This window comes from Oxyura jamaicensis, chromosome 4 (assembly GCF_011077185.1).
Source record: "Oxyura jamaicensis isolate SHBP4307 breed ruddy duck chromosome 4, BPBGC_Ojam_1.0, whole genome shotgun sequence".
NCBI lineage: Eukaryota > Metazoa > Chordata > Aves > Anseriformes > Anatidae > Oxyura > Oxyura jamaicensis.
The window spans coordinates 43,184,415-43,204,330 of NC_048896.1; the positions used below are offsets into that span (position 1 = coordinate 43,184,415).

The 19,916-nt window shown below is 39.0% G+C and overlaps 1 protein-coding gene across 50 annotated transcripts in view; it reads right to left on the reverse strand.

Moving 5' to 3' along the window:
* ANK2 (ankyrin 2) overlaps positions 1 to 19,916 on the reverse strand; it is a 351,779-nt gene that overhangs the window by 100,704 nt on the left and 231,159 nt on the right. For 46 of the 50 annotated variants that reach the window (XM_035325572.1, XM_035325573.1, XM_035325569.1 and 43 more), the window contains 6 exons: positions 16,704 to 16,802; positions 12,770 to 12,955; positions 12,272 to 12,295; positions 10,198 to 10,296; positions 8,940 to 9,038; positions 811 to 909 (listed from right to left, as the gene is read on the reverse strand). In XM_035325572.1, the coding sequence (XP_035181463.1) occupies positions 811 to 909; positions 8,940 to 9,038; positions 10,198 to 10,296; positions 12,272 to 12,295; positions 12,770 to 12,955; positions 16,704 to 16,802 (606 nt within the window). The remainder of the gene's footprint in view (positions 1 to 810; positions 910 to 8,939; positions 9,039 to 10,197; positions 10,297 to 12,271; positions 12,296 to 12,769; positions 12,956 to 16,703; positions 16,803 to 19,916) is intronic. The other 4 variants (XM_035325550.1, XM_035325558.1, XM_035325568.1 and 1 more) reach the window with 1 other exon arrangement.

The following is a 19,916-nucleotide window of genomic DNA, read 5'->3' on the forward strand; positions in this document are numbered from 1 at the left end:
AAACCTGAAGACTATCAAGAGAAAATATTACTGGTCTCCAGTAAGTACAACGATGGCTCAGAATACACTAATTGCCCTTGTTTAGAGCCATGTTTGAGGGAGTGGGGCTCAGTAAAGCATGCAATGGTCTGAAAATGATACTTAAATTGCTTGTTTCTCTTGATCTCGCAGGGGACCTCAAGCATATCATTGCAATACTCTATTCCACTGTTTTGCAGCTAATGATACCAGCTACCTTTGTCAGACACTCTGAAATCTACTGATGTGAAGTGCTGCTCACTGGGGTTTGTTATTATACTACAAGTGTCTTTTTCTCACTGTTTTGACCAAAGAGACAGTATTTCTATTATAAATGCAGTCATCTTAGATGTACTCTTCTTGGAAATCAATAAGAAGACACTGAAATAATTTTCCAAGTATGAAATAGTCCGTGAAAATCACAGGTCCTAATTAGTTTATATGAGGGATAGGAAAATATATATGTAGAAACATCTCTCTGAAGTCTCTGCCCACATTTTCCATCAGTTGTAAGAAGCCATAAAAGTGAAGCGCTTTCAATAGCACTGTATTTCAGGTGTTTAGTCTGGTATTACAGAGAGGAGTATTGAAGTATATACTGTTTCACATATTTGGAAAGCATAGTTCCTAATTATGTAAGAAAACCTTATTTTTGGACCATTACACCCATTAATACATTCCCTTTGGGAGAACAGAAATGTTCCTCTCTTCTTCCTCGTCCTTTCAGTGACATTATAGATGATTTGGAAAGTTATAAAGAGCTGTTACCGTGTCTTCTAATAAGGCACTCACCTTGGTCCTTGCAAGCAGTGGGGCACCTCGTTCCAGAAGCAGTTCCACAACCTGGTCATGTCCACTTCTTGCAGCACAGTGGAGTGGGGTGAGTCCATCCTTAAAGCAAAATGAGGGAAAGTAAATGAGCGCATCCTCCGGTGTCCATTATGGCACTCTGAGAAACACCCTTGCAAGAATGCAGCCCCACAAGTGTGTTAAAAAGCTCACTTATTGACTCCTAACCGAAGCTGGCTCCATTACATGAAGTTTCCTCCCTGTTTTTCCTTGTACTAAGATTACAGTTTCAGAGAGAAAGCCCACTGTGTGTTGGAAGTCTCTTATCAAAGAGGATAATGTGAGCATGCATTGCCTCCTCCTCTCCGTCTCCTCTGCATGGATTTGGGATTGTACTGCCTCTCTGGTTAATGAGTGCTGGGCCAGAGATGCTCTGTCATTCAACCCTTGTCCTCTGGATAGCTTTTGATACAGAGATGAAAGAAGAAACGTCCATGCTAGAAAACTTGCCCTAGAATTTATTTTTTTTCAAACAGGCAGCAGGAGAAAGACGGTTTTAAAGCAGAAAGAGAAACCAAGAGAACAAAATCTTTTGTTTCTGTGATTGAGAACAAAGAGCTAACAGTTCTTTGCTAAAATTACTGTGAGAGCACCAGCTCCACAGTATTGTTCCATTGCAGAACACTGTCCTGTACAAAAAGATTTGTTTAGGCTACTCAGTAATGATCACAGCAGAGATAGCAAAATATGCATCAATGAGACATTTACACAGGGAATGCATTCTAGGTAATTCTGCTATAATTTGGATTTTATACAGAAAAAGACAAGAAATATGAAGCAAGAAAATGTTTGGAAAAGAACATTAGGGCTGAATGACAGAAAAAAGAAAATTTATAACTCAAGATTTTATCTCATTAGGCCCTAATACTTTTCAAGCATACACTGAGAAAAGTCATCAATACTCATTCAACAGACATAGGCTTGTAACTGTTAAATAGCAATAGTTTTAATCACAGAGAAAGCCTTTTCTCTTTGAGACAAGCTGCTTGTCTTAGGTGAAGTAGATGCTATTATTCCAGGGTGCCTTCTGAAGAATCCAGTAACAACAAAATTATGAGTATGCTTGTCCGAGATAGATTTATTATGTACAGGTCAAGCAGGTAGTGAAAATGCAGTAATGTGGCCTTAGGTAGGAGTTAGCGCACACACAGATATACAGTTTGCCTTCGTGGAGTCTGTGGGAAGTGTACATCATGATATTTTCACTTCTACTATTAACAATTTTAAATTAAAAGTAGTTCTAGATTGCAACATCGTTTTGGTTATGCAAGCACAGCCCTTTAATACTCTACAAATGGTATTTCCAAGAAGTACATCCTGTCTCATCCTAAATTTTAAAAGCACAGAGCTCCTTCTCGAGTTAGCAGCACACAAAGCTCCACATCAGTGAGGAACTGAAATCTGGGAAGAATTTTTCTCCTTTACTTATCTACTGTTTCCAGAGATTTTTCAGAAACATTTGACAGGGTTAGGTGTGCCTTGGCGTTCACTACCTCAGAGGCAGTTGCGGCATCACTAAATCCCCTGGAAGCTTTGCAATGAAATTCAGCAGATGCAAGATCAAACCCACAAACAGAATTCAAAGGTGCTCGCTCGGCACCTAACAGATCTGATCAACACAAAGGAATCGAGTATAACTAACTTACCTGTTTTCTTCTTCTCTGAAACTCCAGAGGACCCTAAATCAAGTCTCTAAATGCAAAACAGGTACATTTTCATCTCACTGCCAGAAGGATTCATGCACAAGATTCCCATTAGCATTACTAAGGCAAGAATATGTCTCAAATGTATTTCTATGAAAGGTATTTATTTGGCATTTCTTTCCAGTTTCTGGCCTTTTGTGCTCTGCATCTTAATCAAGGTGGGAGGTTCACTTTCCTTATCTAAATAGTGACTTTGATGTTTCTCTATTTAATAGAATAGCAAAAGAAAGGTAGAATTGTGTGAAGTCTTGGAAAGAAACAGGACAAATCCTCAGAGAGAGGGAAAAAGAACAATACAAGCCAAAAAACACCTCAACTCTACAAGAAAGTCTAGTTAAAAGAACTAAATCATTATACAGCATGTTTTCTCCTTTTTTCTTATCTATAATTGCCAGTTAAAATAGGTTTTAAAAATATATCTATCCTATTTTTCCTGCCCTATTTTTCATAAATGTGTATCATTTACTATCTGTGCAGTTTCCAGTAGCTGAATTAAGCAATATGCTTTGCAGCCTTCCCATGTAATTTTCTTTCTCTTCCTTCTTTCTGCCCTGGGTAAAGCTGCACGCATATTTTTAAAATGTTGTGTATTTAATACTTCAAATTCTGTTTGTGCTTATGTTTTATTCAAAGATGAGGGAAATTTAAAAGGGAGTTATAGTAGAATTAGTACATAATTCAGTGAGGACAAGCTGACATCAACCAACATCAAGAGACACGCTGTACAAGATGAGTCTGCTTTTGCACCATTATCTACTTGCAATGAACCTCTCTCTATGCTCCGACACCTGCTGCAGGAGTTTGCCTACCTACCTTTTTAATCATTCCATCGCTAACTGGCACACAACGTAAGGTGAAGATTGCATGCTGACCAAAGGATCAAATGCCATGTGACAGGGCACACATACAGCATAGGGTCGAAGAGACACAGACTTGAAGCACAGAAAGAGACATGAAGTTCAACAGCTCTCTGTTTTTAAAAGCCCGGTATTTATTCCCTCATCCCAAGTAATATATATTACGGCAAGTTAAATGTTTTCATCTTCCAGGTGACTTCCCGTACCTGACATTCAGTTGTTGCTGTATGTGGTACTCTCCCAGCACACTCTTGGCAATGTAACCAAGAAGTGGGGCACAGCTAGAAATGACACTACCATCCACCCTGTATGTGTGGAAGCCAAGAAATCCCATCATTCCTATTTCCTCTCAAACAGCTGTCAAAATAGAAAATAAACTTTCGCTTTTTTTTTTCTACCCGAAGATCAATCAATGGTCATTTTTTTAACCTGCATAATTAATTTTTAATTCCATGCATGGCTCCTAACTGCAGAACTCCAGCAAATAAATTAGTAGGTAATTTCACAGTAATCAAAATGCTTTAACCTCAGTTAACCAGAGAGGAGACTGAAACAAAAAGAAGCTTTGCTTACAAGAAGGACTTGGGAAAATGGGAAATTATGTGATCAGTGTCTTAACAGAAGGACAGTTGTGCACATTCAGTGCTCATTCGAATGAAGACTGATGATAGCATATGAATGTCAAAGGCCATATTATCAAAGAATTCTTCCAAACTGCAGCTGCATATTCTCATTTGTATAGGGATGAGATTAAATTTTAGTATTCTGTACGTTTGACATGCAAAAATGTCCAAATTTGCTTGACAAATAAAAGCCTTTACATTTGTTCATTTTTATGTTGTTATTAAAGTGCTTGTCTTTAAAAATGGACAAGGCAAGTGTACCTCCTGCTCAAAGCTCTGAGTCTTGATGTAACTGAACATGCTCTACAGTATTCCTCCAGGTATGCCTCTCAAGGTACAAATTTAAAAAACACAGCAAAAAATATACCATGCATCTGCTTGAGTAATAAGATATTAACTTAAATAATTCTGCGTCGTAGTTGCTATCTGTATTGCTTGCTTAGCTAATCTGTACAACATCCCTCCCACCTTGGAAACATCACATGAATACATTATTTTTATAGCCCGCACCTGCATTGTGATTAGATATTTACAATCCAACATTACTTTAGGAATAGCAAAAGCTGCCCATGAAATGTTAGTGCTCTGTGCATTTGTAAGAGCAGGAGAAAATGTCACAGCAGCGTTACTGCAGGAATAAACACTGCAAGCACAGCACAGGGCCAAGAGCATTAGTTAGGCTCCCAGTATGCTGCCTTAATGACACAAAGCCCACAGCCACGTTGTGATCGCAGAGAGCCACGTCTGTTCTGTCAGGATGCATATTTACAAAAAGGGACACTATCACAAAGAAAACCTCAAAAGGCTCACAGCATGGGTGCTAAGGGGTGTCTGAAGCTCATTCACCACCAAAAAAGAAAAAGAACAAAAACAGTCCAAGTTCCCCCCTTCCCTCCAGCTTTCTTTTCCTTTTCCCTTGGTACCACACATCTCTGTGACCACCTTTCTGCTCCCTTCAGGTCCAGCTGGGTCTCCGTCCTTTTCTGAGGCCCTTCTCCAACCCAGATATCACCCCAGACTTTCTGCCCACCACCATCAAGCCTACTCCCCTCTTCAGCTGCCACCCTCCTGGCACACAACATATTTGCTTTCTGACACAGAATCACAGAACCACAGAATAGTCTAGGTTGGAAGAGACCTCCAAGATCACCGAGTCCATCTCCTACCTAACGCTAACAAATCTTCCACTAAACCATATCCCTAAGCTCTACATCTAAACGTCTTTTAAAGACCTCCAGGGATGGTGACTCAACCACTTCCCTGGACAGCCTATTCCAGTGACTAACAACCCATTCAGGAAAGAAGTTCTTCCTAAGATCCAACCTAAACCTCCCCTGGCGCAACTTTAGCCCATTCCCCCTCGTCCTGTCACCAGGCATGTGGGAGAACAGACCAACCCCCACCTCGCTACAGCCTCCCTTCAGGTACCTGTAGAGTGCGATAAGGTCGCCCCTGAGCCTCCTCTTCTCCAGGCTGAACAGTCCCAGCTCCCTCAGCCGCTCCTCGTAAGACTTGTTCTCCAGACACGATAAGCTTCCCATCCCCAAGAGCAGAAGCTTGAGCAACCATAAATGCTTTCCTTCCCTCCAAGAGAGAACTGGTAATTGCCACATTTCTTTTGATCACGTGGCAATGATTTAAGCAAAAATTGAAATTTCCACCGTCTTTTAGAGATAACACACTGATGCCAAGTTCTTTGGCATTTGCTTCTGAAACCCAACTCCGCTGGTCTACCACAGTAAGCCATGCAGGTCACAAGCTCAGCTAAATTTTAAAGTATTTTTAAAACATGTCACTGAAGTCCTTTTTTAAGGTGAACTTTTAGAGATCATAGGTTTGATTAAGATTTTAAATATGGAATGTTTTAGTATCAGGAATTTTAACCGTTGATCAAACAGACCTCCAGATGAAGCTTTGATGTAAATACTAATAGCACAAATGTCAATGTAACACAGTAGTAACAAAAAATCCCATCAGTACCATTGGGAATGGGGGTTACATTTTTTCCTTTAGATGCAATACAACAGAGAAATGAAATCACACATTTTAAGAACTTATTTAGTAGTTATTTGAGAAAAACAGTAAAACTTACCAAAAACACTTAATATTGTTTTAAAACATACATATACAACAAGAGGATTTACTTGCAATTCTACAGCTTTAGTGACAAAATGCTATAAAATTTCAGGAAATATATTATGAAATGTGTATGAAACAAAAACAGTTCCTGCAGTAAGTAGGGCTTTTCTCTGACATGCAATATCAACTGTGGAACAGTAGGACACATTCATAATTTACTCATTTTGAAGAATGCATGTATTTATTTTTTTTTGGACAATGCATAGGCTCCTAATATTCCAGTGGAATATTTTCAAACATAAAAAGATTTCACAGATTAACTACGTAAAGTTAAAGTACTGGGGGCTCAGTTAAGATCTCTTAAAATATCTTTTCACATCTTAATTTATGCATCATCAGATGTCATGTAAAAAGGTTAAAAATAAAATGAATGAAAGCAAGTAATACTTCTTTAACCGAACAGCTTATTTCAATATGGTACGGAGACCATGAATAAAAGCCCAAGCTACCTGGCAATGAAATACCCTAGCACATTTAATTCCACTGTCTTCCAGTGAATCTGACCTACTGGAAAAATGCAAGTGTTCTTTAGGAGAAATGAAAAGGCAAGTATGGAAAGGCAAGCATGTTAGTACCAAGGCAGGAGGCAGAGGCCTCTCCTTTAAAGTACAAAACACATGTATGCATGGCATGCAACACACAACCTACCTCCTCAGTACCCTACGTACTCACGGCCATAGCAAAGCACAAGGCATGCGGACAAAGCAAAGAGAAAAGAAAAAGACACCAAGTCTACATAAACAGCTGGCATGAAGACAAGAGCACGCCACAGAGAGACACTGACGGCAAAACCAAGCTCTGGAATCTCCCCCACTGTAAAGTACACGCAGCCGACCACCACCACGTTTCTTCGAGCAGAGAGAAGACAGAAGATGGAAGCAAGAAGCTGCTGAGCCTGTGCAAACTGGAATGTATGTGCTTTAGGATACCTTTATGGGTGTCACCAGTAGCTCTGTGCTAGCAGTTTTTGTGCTAATGTAGCAGCTGACAAAGGGCAGGAAGCCGAGACAATGTGAAGACTCTAAAATTAGAGCCTTCCACCTACACTGGGCAAAGTCCTGTTCTTTCAGTTTCATTCACAATTGCACATCAATCTTTCTGGGTGTGCAGGGAGGGGATACATCTTGACCTCATAAAATCCAAGATATCCTTTCAATCATCTGGCACAGCTTGTCCAAAACAAGTATCTAAATACTGAACAGCAAAGAGGCGATTCAATACTGTCACCCCATAGACCGAATGGACCATTCCTGTATGACTGCTGTGCTTATGTATATGTGAAATATCCTGACTACAGTGTATTATTACCATTTCATGCCTCTTTACCATAGGATTTTAGGCACTTTTTAAGGTGAATTTGAACAGGGATGATTTACTGCACACCTTTGTAAGATGCATCATCTTCCATCATCATCAGTTTTTTAAAAAAATAAGAGCAAGAGAGACATCAGGAATATAAATCGTAATCACATGCAGAGTTACATGATAATCATGTTTCTCTTCATAGCTTATGAAGCAACAAATAGTTGATGAAATAGTAACAAAGTAACTGCTGAGGGTGAATAAACCACCACGGCAGCTGAATGCAATATACCCTACCTTTCTACCTCATTAAATGAAAGCTTTATTTAGGTTCAAACTCTTAAGTGCAGCTCTAAACTCTGTGTTCTGAAAGACTGTGTTACCTGGAGATAATACTTCGCAGATCAGTGCTTAAGAACAAGCAGCTTTCAGTAACAAAGTTCTGTGCTCTTCAGTTTGCATTAACGACAACATGTTCCTGAGTGGCTCCAAAATCCAATTTTAAATAATTAACCCTGCACATACAAAGTGGTGTGTTTTTCGCTTGTCCTGAATGAATAAAGAGCAAAGTATAGGTGTGGCTTTTCAACTAGACAATTAGGAGGAGGAAATCAGTAATCATCACCTAATTCTCTGTGGTTTGTCCAGGGAAGAGGTGATACTCTGCTGGCACAGAGTAGGTTACTCGTTCCCAATGTTGACTCTTCAGTAAGAAGTGATTGCCAGCCTACTAACATAGTTTTCCTTTTCATGATGACTGGCACAAACATACAGGAGTCAGGGGACTGAAAGGCTTAGCTGGGCTTAGGACCTCCCATTGCCATGCAGCACGTGTGCTCCTGTGCCACATGTACTTGGATCAAACAGCACACTTAGCTCTTTCCTCAACGAGACCAGGGTTTCATCGGCTTTTTCTTGTATGATGCAGGTTGGTTACAGAGGACACTGAAGGGAAGAGTTTTTCTGCCTCCTTCTGTTATCAGTGCCTGCCATTCTTTACTCTGATACCACAGAAAACAGTCTACTTAAAACAGTCTGAAAACTAAAGGTAGGATTCTGAATACAAAAAAGGGTAGAAAAATACTTCTTCAGAAATTGTTTTTGGAGTTACCATGTAAATTTGGTCCAAGTTTCACAAACAGTACACTTGTGAAGAGGCAATGTTTAATATTTTTGGAGATGTGTTCAGCTGAACATTTTTTGTTTGGCTTTTTGAGAAATTTGTAACAGCTGCATCTCATGTCTCACTTTAAGAACAGAACACAAGACACAATTACTGAAGCAGAATGCCTAGTTATGAAGCTTGATGTTCCCAGTCTCTGGTTTAAAAAAACAACAACAACCAAAAAAAAAAAAAAAAAAAAAGGAAAGAAAAACAAGCAAGCAAAAAAATCCCAATCCATTCCCAAGAAGGGACAACATCATATTCAGGGAATAGAAACACTCACCCTGGTTTTGGCATCGATCTGCCCTCCGCGATCCAACAAGAGCTTCACCATGTTTGTGTTTCCCCTTTTGGAAGCCACATGCAGTGGGGTGATTCCATTCTACACCATGAAAAGAACAAACAATGAGCATGATGGATTTGAAGGTGTATAATGGCGGTGAATTTGTGTTTGGCTCACAGAATGAGACCATCACATTATAGAGAATAAATGAAAATGTATTTGAGCATCAGAGCTAGGCACACACCATGTAAGCTAGAGTTAGTAATTCCTTTTTAAGCAAGAATCTTTATTCATTGTTTGTTTTATAAACGAAGAAGCACATCTGCAAAAGCAGCAAACATCGCAGTCCCAGAGTCAGACAAATAAACAAACATATACCAGAGTCCCAATGAGTCAATATTCACAAAACACTGATGCATTTAAATCATTGCAACACACAGATTACACAAATGCATGACTCCTGCACAAAGTAATCTCATAAATGTAATGTAAATAGCACAGGGCCTGTTTAGGCTGAAAGTCCTTGCGAATGCTTGGGGTGAGGGCAAGAGGTAACATTAGCAGCTACTCCAGATGGGCGGAAGTCAGTCTGAAAGGCTGAATCCTAAAATAATTCAAAGTGTGCCTGGCAATGCAAAAGCAAACAGAAATCTGTGATCCAGAAGATTTAGTGATATTACAGATTACCAGAGGTTTTCATGGCACCAGATGACATGCTTCAAACTAAGTAATGCATGAAAACAAATAGACTATTTTATGTAGATCTGCAGTTGCTTACCATAAAATATTAGTCATGATTAATTAGTACGTATAATGTTGTATTCATATAATGGCACTGTACCTTACTTTCGCTATTTCAAAATATGTTTACATGTGAAAATATCAAATGAAAGTGGTATAGTAAATATTGAATCCCTAACAGACAGGAAAAAGACAATAAATCCTATATAGATTTCTGAAGTGTGTCTAACTGACAGGAAAGCTAAGTAAGTTGACATATCCTGAGAACATCGGCACTCTGACACAATTCAAAGGAGCCTGCTTCTGTCAACTGCGAAAACTAGTTGATAGTAAGCTCCCAAGGATTCTACATGAAGGTAACTTTTAAAAATTACGAGGAAAAAAATAGATGTCTTGAATACAACACATTTTCAGCATTATTTTGCTTCTCATTTACTCTTGACTAGGAATTACACAAAGATATGCTCCCACTTTCATAGGCCATTAGAACTAAAAAGAGAAAAAATCTCCTCCATACCCTTGCTGTGAAATCGACTGCAGCTCCTCTGTTTAGCAGCAGCGTTGCCACATTGACATTTCCGTAGTGCGCAGCTATGTGCAAAGGTGTGAAGCCACTCTACAAAAGGAAACAGTCCTTATTAGAGGAATCAATTTATACAATCTAATCAACTTAACTAGAACCCGACTTTAACAGTTGCTGGCAAACAAATGTATTACGCTGATTTTATCCAGTTAACATATAGTGTAGCAAAGTCTTTCAGGCAGGGTATGTGGTTTTCATGTGGGATATTATCAAGAGTGTTTCTTACTTTCCTTTTCTGAGTCAGTGTTCAAGCCAAAAATAAATCAGTAGCTTTCATAACAGAAATATATTATTAATTAACTGATATATTATCCATCCTTAAAGAAAATAAAGGGAGCTTCCTTATTAAAATTCATAAACAGCAAGGGTCTTTTGGGCTGCATCTGTCTACTGTTCTTGTCTAAGAAACAACAAAAGCTCTTGGACTCTGGTTTTACTGAGCTAAGACTTACAAATTATTCAAGATGTAATCCAAGAGCTTGGTCTACATGAGAAACTTTGTTTATTATAAGAAGCATAGTTTTAAGAACCATAATTATTTACATTTATATATAATTTAGATCTCAAAAGAGCCAAAGAAACTTTGCCATCTCTCTTTGAGAAAAAAACACAATTTACTTATTGCCTCTTGAGCACTAGAAGGTGAAACACACTTCATTTACAAGATACAGAATTACCTTACAACAAAATAAAAACGAGTAATTTTTCAGAAAGTAGGGCACGCAACAAGCTTTTAGTCTCATAAGTAATTCAAGTAGAAACGACCTCATTTTTGAGGTTTTCCGGGAGAGCTTTACATTGATTTGATCAGATCTTACAATCTTATTGGTAGTTATGGGAAAGTAAAATACTTCTGGCTTCTGGACTATACTGTATTTTAAACTAGATTTTCTTTCTTCAGTATACCAATCATTATTGTAAACTGCTCACAGAATAAATACATGTATAAATAAATATGTGTATAAAAATGTGGAATAAAGATAGATGTTGCGCTTTGAAATCAACTTTATTCCCCAAAGATACATCAGTCGGACCATTATTTTATCCTAACTCCATTTACTTCGTCAGCCCACAGGTGACCCTGATCGAAGTACAATAAAAACAGCCATTAAATTCCTAGCCTTGTTGCCATGGTAAATTACTGGGAAAACGTCTACTGAGGATATCGGCACACAAACACGATTCTGTACTAAGCTACAGAGTGAATTTATGTTGCATTGACAACTAACTTCTCAAGGACATGTATTTACCTTGTGACAAATGCAAGGTACTTTGAGTCAATGTAATGGCCAGTGAAGAAGATGTAAACTGCTTCGCATTTACCGTAAGTGAAGAAGCAGGCATTCAAAAAAAAAGACTGCGTTCTTGGAAATAATGCTATTTCCTAAAACAGCATTTTCCTGAAACAGGAAAATCAGAGTTCTAGCCAATCAGACACTTCATTTTTAGTGAAAGTACTTGTGGAGACTTGTTACATCCACAATCAGTATAAGAACTATAATATTCTGATTATGTACTATCCCCTAAGGACTTCTGAAAACTTCACTGAAAAGATCATGATAAGAACAATGGTGAAAATAAACAGATGCTCCAAACAAGTTTTTACCTTGGAGGATTCAATTATATGTTCTACTGTACGAGAAGGAAAATGAATTTTACCATGATTCTGGCTGAGCCAGACACTTTAATATAGTTATGCCAAGTTAGTGCATTTTCATAATTAATTTAATTGAGCTAGAACATCTTCATTCTCTTAGCTCCATTACTCACTTCAAAATTCTTTGAACTGAATGTGAATTTTCAAAAGTTTACTTTGATATGGTGACACAAATAAAAAGAAATTATAAAACAAATGATGAATAAAAACAGGTTTGCTAAGTCACAAATTGCTATTCAATAAAAATGAGTCACAACTTTTAGTGCTAAATATTAAAGAAATATTGCCACAGAGCAGAGAAATTAATTATAAATAACAGAAAGGATAATTAAAAATTTTGGATCTCGGTACCTCAGTCGTCCTATTCACCATCATCTGATGCAGCATGGTTTGGGAAAAAGAGGAAAGATATTAAAGACTGGCTGCAAAACGGAGAACTCAGTTGCTTTTTGAAATGAGTTATGTTTTTATAATGGGAAAGCCACTGAAGCATGCATTAACATTAAATATAACCTACGTTCCCACAGGCAATAAACCAGTATCCTATTTAATAGGGAAGCAGTGATTCTGCTTCCATTCTTTCTTCTGGTTTACAAATAATGAGAGAAAGCTGGTTACCACAGGAATGGGAGGTATAAGGAAAAAGCAAAAAAAATGTGTAGCTTGCAATTACTGTGTCGCTAAACACTGCTGAAGTAGATACATTACTGGTGATACTGGTTGTGGAACTCGTCTTTCCCCACAGAAGAAATTACCTTCAACACTTAGGATGAAGGAAGTAAAAGGTCGCTGCCCGCTGGCACTCAGCCGCATGACTACCCTGTTACCTGCAGGGCAGCGGCGCGTTACCTTGGACTGCACATCAGCATTGTGGTCGTTCTGCAGTAAGAGCGCTGCTGATTTGGTGTCGTCTTTTCGAGCGGCAATGTGCAAGGCTGGTAATCTCACTTTCCCCTTGGTGTCATTTTCCAGCAGGATAGCCACTGCCTGATTGTGTCCTTGTTGCAGTGCAACAGCTAAGGGAGTGAAACCATCCTGCAAGACAAGAGAACAAAATGTCCGCAGTAAGTTGAAGGACGTGGAGTTTCACTGAACTGCGCAGCACTGTTCGCACACGGAAATTTCATAAGCACATCACCAACTGGTTTCTACCTCTGCACCAAGTGCACTCCAGTGAAATGACGTTGGAGGCAAAACATTTTAACCCAGATGTGACTCCAAACATGTCAGAAGCACACTTTTTCACTTCAAAGTACGTATATATATATATATGGGTGTGTGTACATATATATATTTTAAGTCAAGTACAGGCAAAGGATCATTCTACAGTATCTCTCATATTAACTTGGCATCTTAAAATGGACCGCAAAGCATATTTTTGCAACATTTTCAAAGGATTAGTGAGCACTGAACAAGATAGATGTGAAAAATATAAAGAGATCCTGTTTCTGAGTATCTCTGGGAAAAGAAAGCACATCTTCATATGAATTTGCTTCTCTTTCCCATTCTAGTCTTTCCCATTCTAGTTCTCTTTCCCATTCAGTCTTGAGTCATAGCCCATGCATGGGCTATGACTCAAGAAAGTCAGATCATATTTAGTAATTTATTCTAATTCTAAGCAGCAAAACATCATATTATTTCTGGAAAAAACAAAGTCAGGAAAATCTATCTATTTTTCCTTTATAGCTTTAGCTTTGTTTTAAAATTATTTTCAAACTTTCTTGTTCCACCACACATGGCCTGGATTACCAATGCTGTGAAATGTAGCACGTGCTCACAACTTGCTATCTCAACAAGTAGTGCCTGCTCACATGCCCTTTATTCTGACTTATAAAACTAAATCTAGCTCAAGTCTTGCGTGCTGTCCGAGCACATGTGCTACTACAACCACATGCTAGACTGGAGGGCAGCTAAACCACGAGGAGCAGAGCAGCCTTCAAACTGTGATCAGAGCATGGCACAGAGCCTGTGACCAGAAGGCATGCTGAGTAACGGTGAGATGAAAAGGGAAGGGAATAAAACTTTCTACATCTAGCGAAGAGTTGATTATAGCCAGAAAGTGAGCAAACTGATTAAGACATTGTAGAAGGCGTAAGAGACAGAATTGATTAAGAATACGAAAATGGAAAGATGTAAAATAATAAAGGATGACTTAGGAAGGAATGAGAGCTAACATATGCTGAAAGAAACATCTGAGGAATTGCCAAAGCAATTTTTCCCCCTAGTAATTTAATAACATTCACTCCCTTTTGCATTGAACTGTGGGTAGGTGCGTTGCAACAGCTATGCTATTATAGTTTCTTTCTGTAATAGAGATTAAATTCTGTACAGTGAATTAAAAACTGGAGAACAGCTGATGAAACAGCTGAACTGTAAAGATAATTCTGAGATTGGGGCCACATTAGGTGTTGAAATGGCTTAATGCATTTTCCTTTTGCCTCTGGAAACATGAGAACAAATCCTGGATTAGAGGGCCCCATGAAACTGAGCTCGTCCTGATTCTCATTTTGTACCTAAACACATGTAAGAGAGGAAGGAAATGAAATAGAGGAAACAAAGTATATCCAAAGGCGGTGCTAGCCTCAAAGCTTCAAAGACAAGATCAACATTTGATTTCCCCTGCGTTATCTTCCATCTTTCTCTAAAAGGCCCCAGCCCTTTCTGCATTCTCTCCTATTACTTGTGGAAAGCATGGCTAACAAGAGCCCTGAGAAAGCATTACATTTCCCCATCTCCCCACATGAGAACAATCTTTGAGGCCAAACAGAATGTCTTCCCCGTGTACTGTGGTGGCATCCTCAGTTCAGGCTGCTGTCCCACCTTATTTAATGTATCATTTCTTCATTCTGTTTGTGAAACTAAATTCTGGGCACACATGAAAGCAGAGAGAAGTTCAGTCCATCCTTCAGTTATACTCACATCACTGAAACCATCACCTGAGCAAGATCTGAAACCAAAACTTGTCTAGGTAAGTGATAAAGGGATAGACAGGCTTTACTCTCCAGGCCACAAAAGTGAGGTCTGACCTTTCTGATGAGAGAAGACAGATTTGGACTCAGGTTCTGAGGGGGGGTGCAGCTGGCTTTTCTCCTCCCCTGCCTCCTTTTTTATTTTTTTAACAGAATTAGAGTATAGTATGAGTTACAGTGATGACTAGAAGTCTGTGTACAAGCAGAAGCCACACTAATTATAACCGTATCAGCCTCACGGTACCTGTAAATTAATGAATGAATTTCCAGTGCCCCTGATCACAGTTAGTAAAAGTTATTCACTGCAAGACTGCAAGCAGGTGACTGCACACTGAATCCAGGCTGGGCTCTTGGAGAGCCAAAGATCCACTGCGACTCGTTCGCAGAGGGCGTTTCTGCCAAGTTGCATGACTATCACAATATTTCAGAAAGCTGCAGGGTAATGTGATCTCCATGTATGCAGGCCACAAGAGGATTATTTTAGGAGCTGTCATCAAACGGTATAGTATCCATTGAAAGAAGGGATAGTAAAGCAGCTGTTAAGGCTAGCAGTTCAGTTTAAAGAAAAGGAAAGCAAGTATACATGCAACATACTTTTTAATTCATCCACTTGTGAAGGTAATCCAGAGTGGTTAAGTTTCTATACAGACTAAGGAAAATAAACAAGACATGAGCAAAAGCTCTTTGTCAAGGGAGGAACTTTCCTATTACTATTTCACATTGCATATCTTATCTACAGAGCAAACATGAAGCCAACAGACTTTGTAGCACTGAGCCTGGTTACTTGTTCTCTTAGCTGAGAGCAAAACAAGATTTGGCAGAAGGAGAGCAACAGGAAATCAAATGAGCAGTCTTCATTATCTAGAAGTTTTCCCCATTGCCCTGAGATCCTCTCATTTGCAAAAGGAAGTTGTGATTCAGTTTCTCTTGAGATTGAGACTCATCTCTTTTCCACTGATATCTGCTTTGCTTGCTCTGAAGATACTGCAGGTTTACAGCACCGCAGTGAAATCCAGACCCTAGCAATGAACACCATCCTTTTGCATATTTACACCCACATGGTTTAGTGCTAGAAGAAAACTGTCTGAGGAGAAAACAGCACAATGCCTGGTGAGCTCATTGCTGCAATTCTTCTTAGTCATTTAATTTTCTCAGGAGAACCTCCCTCTACAGACAAGAGTGGGAGATGCATTTTAAAATATTCCATTCACTGATATTTGCCTTGATGTTACGACGCAAATGGAACACAAAGATAGCCATGTTGCTCAGGTGATGGCACTTCTGGATGCTTGAGTTTTCATGGGCTTTGTCAGAGATGTAAATACGTTACAGAGACATACACCTATTCAAATGGAATGCTGCATGTACCTCTTCACTTAGCCTACGACCGACCCACTCTTCACTGTACTGCCCTGACAATACCGTTTCACTGAGGCCACCTTATCCTCCTATAATTTCTACAGAGGTTCCCTTGGGATCACTTTCCAAAGTCTCATTCATTTTTCAAAAATGTCTCAGAGAATGTGATAGGAGAAATGGGCATAAACTAAAGGTGAAAATCCTGGGCTCACTGAAGTCAGTGGACGTTTTGCTGTCAAATGATTCGGGCTGGATTTCATCCCTTGACTCCTCACCACTTCCAGAACAGTTTGTCTGTGTTTTGAAAAAAAGCATTAACATTCATAAATACAACTCAGTGAAACGAATGGGCAAAAGTTCTCAAAATACTCCACTTGAAAATCTTCTAAGCAATCTGAATATAAAGGCAAAGGAAAATAAAAGTGTGTATATAAAAAGAAAACAATATACGTCACCTCAGTAGCTGTGCTTTGGTTGGCTCCATTCTCCAGGAGATATTTCACCACTTCAATGTGGTTCTCTTGAGCTGCCATGTATAATGGAGTGAAGCCATTCTAAAGAGAACACATGAGAAAATACTGTAAAAAGAAACAGAATATACCAATAATACTGAAATACAAGTAACTATAACACTAAAAATGTATGTACGCTTTTTTAACAGAAGCATTTTAAGTATGTAAGTAGAACAGCTAAGTATTTTTAGTATAATATGGTAATGTTTAATGCCATTTAAACCTACACAACTCTACATGCTTTCACACGCATTTTCTTTTGACATTTTCTGAAAACAACGGACACACTCATTATTAATATCGGTATTCCTCGCTGATAATGGCTCAGGGACTGTAAAGCTGGCAATAAAGTCTTACGAAAGATGGCAGGAAAGCAAAAGTTTCTTCCATTTATTACATTAACTTAACCAAAGACATCATCCGCTGGAGACCATAAAGTCCGTTTCTCATGACAAGCTGAGCAGAGATGACAAAGAGAGGGTGGTTGCGCACTGGAACAGGCTCCCCAGGGAAGCAGTCACTGCACCAAGCCTGTCTGAATTTAAGAAGCAATTGGACTGTGCACTTAGTCACATGGTCTGAACTTTTGGGTAGACCTGTGCGGTGCCAGGAGTTGGACTCGATGATCCTTATGGGTCCCTTCCAACTCGGGATATTCTATGATTCTATAAAAGGCTTAACAAACTACATATAATTTTGTAATACATAAAACATTGCAAGCCATCAAACATAAAGGAACTCAACCTTGCAGAATAACAGCCACATTTCTGACCATACACTATGTTTGTCTAGCATTTAATTATAAACATTCTTTAACATGCCCTGGAATTCTTACATGAATGTGCTCTGAATAATACAGTAATATCAAAAAATTCTTCCAGGTTAGTCAAACTTCATGCAAATTCATTAGAAACACATTTTCTTCCCTTTAGAATACTTCCCTTTCTTCTCTTTAAAATACTTCAATGCAAACTATTGTAATTAATTATCTACAAAATCCATACGAAAGGAAGGCATGGAAGTGAGCTATCTGCCTGATAACTTTCTTCTGAAAGTTTTTAGAATTGTTAAAGAGTCCTTGGAAAATTCTTCAATATACTGCAAACTACCATGTAAGAGGATATAATCACCTATATTTGTGAAAATGTTCTTCTGTCCTCGAATGGCACTTTTAGCTAGAACACAACCCATAAATAAGACTTCAAATATGCAATTTAAAAAAAAAAAAATCTTAAATGCTGCCACCATAAATTACAGACTTGTGCATTTATACAAGCAATAGGAAATAACGCAAATACTGTGGTAACTAAGAACATTGTTTCAGAGAAGCCAATATTATTCTTTCTAGCAAACTTGCTATGGAAACATCCCAGTAATTTCCTAATGAAATGAAATCTCATTTTTCAGTCAGTAGGTAATACAGTTGATTGCAGAACTGATGTATTTACAACGTCCATCTACATTACAAAAGTAGAAGATTGCTCAGGTCAATTTTATATATGTTGTATATGTCACATGACATATATCATATACGTTGCAACAGGTTTTTTAATACTACTTTGCCTATCAGTCTAGTACTTTCATTAAAAATCTTGGGACATATAGTTAAAAAATTGCACCCTCACAACAGTCAACAGCAGCTTAGTGCCAAAATCATGTGGTGTATTTTGAGCGGCTTTGCACACAGGTCTGTCTTTGGCAGGTATTATCCACTATTCTCAGGAATGACTTGAGGGATGGAACTGAGCGTTCGTATTACAGCTGCAGACAGCATGAACAAGGTGTTCTGCAAGTACACAACCCAAGAGGAACGTAATTTGAAAGGTTCCTGTTACCTTGGAGAGAAGGGTTAGAAATGTAATTTAGTAAGGACGAATGCAACTTGCAAAGCTTTGACAGGAATAACGAACTGTGCAAACAGAGAATGATGAGTTAAAGAAGAATTCTGCAAAAAAAGGACCCAAAGGTCGCAGTGGCTTGCCAGAGAGTCACTGAGCTCATTCTGCTGTAATACAGACGATCATTGCACTGTTGTAAAATTAAAATACATCCCCCTGGGGAAGTTATTTTTCTTTGAGAAAAGGCTGAAGTAATTGGTGTTATTCGGTCTAGAAAAGGAAAACTGAAAGGAAAATGATAAGTGTTCAAAGAGGAAGGGGAAGATTTGCTCTGCATGTTCACACATGCTAAAACAATAGGAAAGTGCACAGCTTACTAGGGTTGCAGCAGAGAAAATTCAGGTTAGACATCAAGAAAAGCCTCTTAACAGTAAGGTCCGTGGCATTTTGATGGGCGGCTTCCCTCCCTCAAATCACTGGCAGCAAACGGGAAGCACAAAGGAGGCATGAAGGAGGCCCACAAGCCAGCCTCTTCCACATCCACCCTTGTGGCTGGGAGGCCACCAAGCCTGGGAGCACGGTGGTCTCCTGGCCGCTCCGCACACAGCCCTTTAACAGGGGGGAGAAAATGAGGAGATCTCGTCAGAGTGTAAAATGAAGGAATGCAGTTCAGCATGTAACGAGGAAGGCACAGAGGACTGCCGGGCTGAGGGGGTGAGCTGGCAGTGGGAACTGGGAACAGATCGGCTTGTTTCCGATTGTGCTAGGACTGAAGAGCACAGAGAAAGCTGCAGGTAACCAAGCTGGCTCATTGCTTTTGCTTTCCTTCCCACACTGGAAAGAAACAAAGTGGTATCCTATTTAGCTAGAACTACCAGTAATTTTCCACACCCTTGACGGGTATTTTAATATCAAAGTATAATGTAGCATTTTTTAAATGGTGATATGTACCATTTGTAACGTCCTTCTAACGCTGAAGAACACTGCATGGATGAATGCAAGGAGCACAACCACACTAATATAAATGTGAGGAAGATGAGAATTTTCAAGCCAAAGCAAATCCATTTGCTTAAAAGCTTTGAGGTTTGTTTTAAATCAACTCAAGTCCCTAGTTCTGCAACAGGACTGGGACAATAAATCCTGGGTTAGGACACCATAAACAATACATATGACTTCATGATTATTTACAAGCACTAAACACTTTTCCACCCAGTCCCAAGACTGTTCCAGAGACTGCCCATTAGATCAAGGATTTTCTCCTCATATAACCATACCTGTAACTACAGCAAATGTGGGTAAGGAAGTACTTGCACTCCTA